The sequence below is a fragment of the Mustela nigripes genome, chromosome 2 (assembly GCF_022355385.1).
Source record: "Mustela nigripes isolate SB6536 chromosome 2, MUSNIG.SB6536, whole genome shotgun sequence".
Taxonomy (NCBI): Eukaryota; Metazoa; Chordata; class Mammalia; order Carnivora; family Mustelidae; genus Mustela; species Mustela nigripes.
This window is the reverse complement of record NC_081558.1, coordinates 11623232-11629142: the sequence shown is the minus strand read 5'-3', so window position 1 is coordinate 11629142 and position 5911 is coordinate 11623232. Positions and strand designations below refer to the sequence as shown.

The following is a 5911-nucleotide window of genomic DNA, read 5'->3' as shown; positions in this document are numbered from 1 at the left end:
GTAAACCTGGTGATTCACAGACCTGTACCCCTGGGATAAAAATATATGTTTATAAAAAAAAATTAAAAAAAAAAGTTAAAGTTACTCATTCTATTTTAAATGATTGTGTCAAAATTCTACGTTCTTCATATTTTATTTTGATTCAAATGTTTATTCTTTGGATTTTTATCCTCTCCCTTTTTTAGATTTTCTTTCAATACATTAGATGAGATTTAAATAATTCTTTATATGTCTACATAAATTGTGTGAATGTGTTCATTTTAGAGAAAGATGTATACAAGTACACACACACGTACATACTCACACTCCTAACCTTGAATGTTTCCTTTGGATTCAACAAAGTGTTTCTGTATATTTATTTTAGGTGGCTGAAATGAAGACAGACTTTGTTAGAGTACCTTCCAGGTCACCAAGAGAAGCTGGAAGGAGATGCTTCTTTGCACATGAATCACATGACTGGACAGGAATTCAGTCTCTCTAATGGATCATACTTTGATTCTGAAGAAATTTATGGATGATATGTAATGGATGATATTGATTTTATTCAATCATTTCCCATTTTATGGTTATGACAAAATTTAGAAAAGAGGAAATATTTCATTTAGAAGGAAGAAAATAGTCCTATTTCTATGCAGCAGAAAGAGGAAGATGAGTCAGAAAACATCATAAATATGCCAACCAATTATTTACCACAAAGGGGGAAGCCAATTCTTGTACATGAATGTCAAACTGCATACTTCAGTGAGTATGAGTGTTTTATGGCAGCATAAAATGAAATACTCTGCTTAGTAATACAAAGTATAATTTCAATTTTTCTTCATCGTATTTAAGATCTTCCCTGTCTCAAAGGCCATATGAAGTTATTTATTCTAATATGTTTTTCTGTGTAGACTCCACTTGGAGACATGTACTTGCTATTCATTTTTCCCATCACTGCCGTAGGCACAATGGACACAGCTGGGTGGGAGAACAAGATCCCAATAAGGAGACTGGAACTCAGTGACTACCTATAGGACAAACTATAAGTTTGTCTACATTGTCAGGATGAGCAGTGAGGCAGTGATATACAAAGTTTTGACATACACAAAAGAGAAAAACTGGGATCTCATACTTTCCTTTATTATAAGATTATATAAATGACCATAGTTATCAAACTAGTATTTTTTTCTGTATGAATAATATGAATCATGACTATTCTTTTTTAAAATAAGAGAAAATTACTTGGGATGATACATGTTCTTTAAATAGAAAATATTCTTTTTTAAAAGATTTTTTTATTCATTTATTTGACAGAAGGAAAGAGAGGGAGAGAGAGAGAGTGAGCACAAGGAGGGGGAGCAGCAGACAGAAGGAGAGAGACAAGAAGACTCCCCACCAAGCAGGGAGCCCAACATAGGGCTCAATCCCAGGGCTCTAGGATGATGACTTGAGGCAAAGGAAGATGCTTAACTGACTGAGGCACCCTGGTGACCAAGGAGAAGGTATTCTTAAGAAATCCGCGGTACTCCATGACATAAATGAGAATTTCCAAGTATTTTTGATCAAGGGTGGAAAAAAAACGTGGAAAAATATATTATGGACAAAGGGGAAAACTGTCAGTATATCAGATAGAGCAGAAGGTTAATAAAGTGAGTTGCTTAAATATACAGAGAAGTTGAATTCAAACAAATGGAAATTCCAGGAAATAAATAGAAGGAGCCAATTCTATGTCCAAAGTCTGATCAACGAATATCAGTTCCTGGCTCTGAGGCTGTGAACCTCATGGGTATGCAATCATGGGCACTTCCTCAGCCCCGGGATGATTGGCTGTTACATCACTGGAATCCCAATGATTGCTTTCAGAGCCCTCTTTATATCTTTGTTCCTCAGGCTATAGATGAAGGGGTTCAACATAGGTGTGACCACGGTGTACATCACGGAGACCACTGAACTTGAGTGGGAGCTCTGGGGAGCAGCAGAGCTAAGGTACACACCAAGCATTGTACAATAAAACAAGGAGACAACAGAGAGGTGAGATGCACAGGTGGAAAATGCTTTATACTTGCCTTGAGCTGATGATATTCTACATATGGCAGTAACAATCTTAGAATAAGAGTAAAGGATCCCAGAGAAAGGACCACCACCCAGCAGAACAGCTGCAAAATACATCACCAAGTTATTAAGAAAGGTGTCAGAACAGGCAAGTTGGATCATCTGATTGAGTTCACAAAAGAAGTGGGGGATTTGGAAATGTGCACAGAAAGAAAGCCGCAACATCATTAAACTATGTAGCAAGGAATTCAGGATAGAAATGATCCAGGACACCAGAACCAGCAGACCACAGAGCCAGGGATTCATGACGACCATGTAGTGCAGAGGGTAACAGATGGCCACTAGCCGGTCATAGGCCATCACACTCAGGAGGAAGATGTCTGACACAGCAAAGAGTATGAGAAAATAAATCTGTGTGAGGCAGTCTGCATATGTTATGACCTTGCTTTGAGTCTGGATGTTCCATAGCATCTTGGGGATGATGGTGGAGGTGAAACAGATGTCAACAAAGGACAGGTTGTTAAGGAAAAAGTACATGGGGGTGTGGAGGTGGGAGTCTGAACTGATGGCCAAGATGATGAGCAGGTTTCCAAACACAGTGATAAGGTACATGGAGAGGAAAAGCCCAAATATGAGGGGCTGCAGTTCTGGGTCCTCAGATAAACCCAGAAGGTGAAACTCTGAAATTTGTGTATCATTTCCTGGTTCCATGTGGTAGAGGTGACTTCAAGGACAGAAACAAATAGCATGACTAATTTTCACACAATCTTGTATTACTCTCAGTTTTAAAATGCTACTTTTAAAATTTTATATTCTAGAAATTCACTTTAATAGGTTGTGCATAGATATGGTACACTGAAGGGGAACCTCTATACCCCCATAGTTTTGGAATTTTTGTTCTACTTACTTTTTCCCCAAACATAAATTGAGTGTTGTCCACATTTTAGACATTGTCTAGGCAAGGACTATGGGGTGGTAAAGAATAAAAATCCTTAGTATTCACTGATGTAGAAAAAATACATTAACAAATAAGAAAATTAAAAAGCATTTCAGATGGTGGCAGGAGGTATGAAGAAAATGAAAGCAGGGGTAAAGCATAGTGTGAATAGGGCACGCCATTTTCCTGGGTATATAAGAAATTCTGCAAAGGTCATACTGGAATATAGATCTCAAGTAAGACAGAGGGATAGATGAAGGAATATGGGGGAAGTGTGTGTCCATCAGAGGGAATGGCCAGTGCAAAATCCTCAAAGAAGGTACATGTTTCCCAGGTTCAAGTCAAAGGAGCAAAGTCAGTGCTGCAAGGGGAATGAGCAGGAGGGAGACTGAGGAGAGATGTTGTCAGACATGCTGAGGAGGAAAGTGGCCTCTCTACCTCTGAACCCTCAAGGCACAGGGATATCCGTGTCCACACTGTTTCTCCCACTGCTCCCACTGTATTCATCGTATTGCAAAGGCATCCGATTAATTGAACAACATCTCCTTCTTACGGTTCTTTGTTGATTCAGTTATGGCCCCTGTATTGTGTAACCTTGGGAGTTATGAATCCTGGCACCCTTTTGTGGGGACTGCTCCCACTCTACAAGTCATACACACAGAGGACACCATGGTCTTCTGGGTTGTGTTATTCCCCTTTCTCAGCCCTGACCATCCTGGTTATGCTAGGAATGGATCCAATGCAAGTAGGCCAGATTAGTGACTTTCCCCTACAAAATGCAGAAATGCCAATACTTAAGCCTCCTATGGACAAATAATATATAAAAAATATATATTTATGTGAATGTATACATATACATAATTCATTAATTTATTCAGTACTAATGTCAGTTTCACAGAGTGACTGCTGCTCACGCTTTTAAAGGTCTTTCATATTCCTTATGATTAAATTGCTATTATTACAATGTTAGAAAAAGTATGTTGAGAAGGGGGTGGGATTATGGACATTGGGGAGGGTATGTGCTTTGGTGAGTGCTGTGAAGTGTGTAAACCTGGTGATTCACAGACCTGTACCCCTGGGGATAAAAATATATGTTTATAAAAAATAAAAAATTAAAAAAAAAAAGTATGTTGAGATTGTTAAACTTAATGTGTGGTTCTAATTGGGTGTGATATATATGTACACCCCCCTCAAATTAGCAATGGGATAAACCAACACTTCCCAAAAAGAAAGGTACACGAAACAACAAAAGTTGGAGCATAGAAGACTTATTTTCCCTGTACCTCCTGCATCATTATTTGCCTAACTCTTTTATATGTGGTCTGATAGGAGATAAGGTTAGCCCCTTTCTGCCTTCTCTTATGTGGCATCTTTTTTTTTTTTAACTTTCTACCAGATTATTTATTTTTTAAAAAAATTTTATTTATTTTTTAAAAATTTATTTTCAGTGTTCCCAATCTACTAGATTATTTATAATCAGTGTATAATTTCAGTAGATTTTTAAACAATCACAGTTCATCTTCATGTAGTATTAACTTTTCTTCTCTTTTGATTTTTATGCCAATTTCAACTTTTCTTTTAATTCCATCTGATCTTGGTAATATTGTTCCAATATGAGTTGATAAATATACATCCTTCCAGCAATTCCAAGGATGCTAGTAAAAAGCAGTTTTGGAAGAGTCAATCTCCCAAACATTTTTCAACAAATCCCATGCAGTGCTTCTGTCCCACTGTGGCTTTTGAAAAATTACAGTCCACATCCAGGAAATATCTTCAGATCTGCTGCACTCAGTGGCAGACACAAGTTTCAGAGCTTTATGTGACATTTTTTTATTGACATTCTTGGGCTTTAGGTATTTTTCTATCCTTTAACAAACCCAAGGTGCCCACTCTAATCCTCAAACTGGATTTCATCCAACGTGCAAAAAGGTCTGCAGACCATGCTTTATAATCCTGCCCACACCATGATAATTCTATCATTTTGTACTCAATAATTTGCTTCAGATCTTCTGACGGTGGGCATCATATCATACACACATTTATTTCATTGTGTTGTCCGCACTGTTATGAGACATGATTCAAAAGTGCATGGACTTTACATTCCTGGCTCACTTTTGTTTTTTTCACCAAGTTTTGTGAACATATGTGCTTAATATAAAAAGACCTAAGAGTGTAAAAAGTTAGAGAATGAAAAAACTAGGTTAAACCAGTTTTAACTAGGTTAAGCATAACTAGGTTAAAATGTAAAATGAGTAGTTTCAAAACACCTGTCCTAGGGAAATTTGTATGTAAAACCAAAATAAACTGAAATGGGATATAAAATAGCAATCATCAATGATAACAGTGTGGATTAATAACTAAATTGGAAAACGCTTATATATGAAGAATATAGCATGTAATATTCCTAGAATGTTCTGGCTTATGGCAGATCCTCAGTTTTTATTTGTTATATGTGTCAGGAATTAAGTCTCATTGTATAAGGACATTTACCTTACGGCAAGGTTGTATTTCTATTTTGTTGGACAAGGTTGAATTGCTAAATAAATACTGGCATAAAAGAATATCTTTTTGAATGAATTCTGTTATGCTGAAAAGAAAATTAAAAAAAATATCTGTTTGGAAGAATATGAAATCAGTCCCCTCTCAGATCTTACTAAAACTCAGAGGATTATGGCCTTGGTATTACTGTAACCATAGATTATATTAGAACATTAATAAAACTTCACACAAAAATTGCAGTTGGGCAAAACCACTTAAATATAACATGAAACTCAGAAGTAAGTAGACACATTTAAATTAAATGTCAAATTTTTATGGTCAAAATATGTTCCAAAAGTCAATTGAGAAATAAAGATCTGAAGAAATAATTTAAAATGCTGATAGTGTTTTTTTTTTTTAATTTTTTATTTTTTATAAACATATATTTTTATCCCCAGGGGTACA

At 36.3% G+C, this 5911-nt stretch overlaps 2 protein-coding genes across 2 annotated transcripts; both read right to left on the bottom strand.

The window, feature by feature from the left end:
• Positions 1–1809: 1809 nt before the first annotated feature.
• On the bottom strand, positions 1810–2742 carry LOC132009722 (olfactory receptor-like protein OLF4). Its single transcript, XM_059387752.1, has one exon. The coding sequence runs from the start codon at positions 2740–2742 to the stop codon at positions 1810–1812; it is 933 nt and encodes a 310-aa protein (XP_059243735.1).
• A 1781-nt stretch (positions 2743–4523) lies between these two features.
• Positions 4524–4664, bottom strand: LOC132009721 (protein PIGBOS1-like). The gene has a single exon (XM_059387751.1). It carries the CDS (start codon positions 4662–4664, stop codon positions 4524–4526), a length of 141 nt encoding a protein of 46 aa, XP_059243734.1.
• Positions 4665–5911: the final 1247 nt, after the last annotated feature.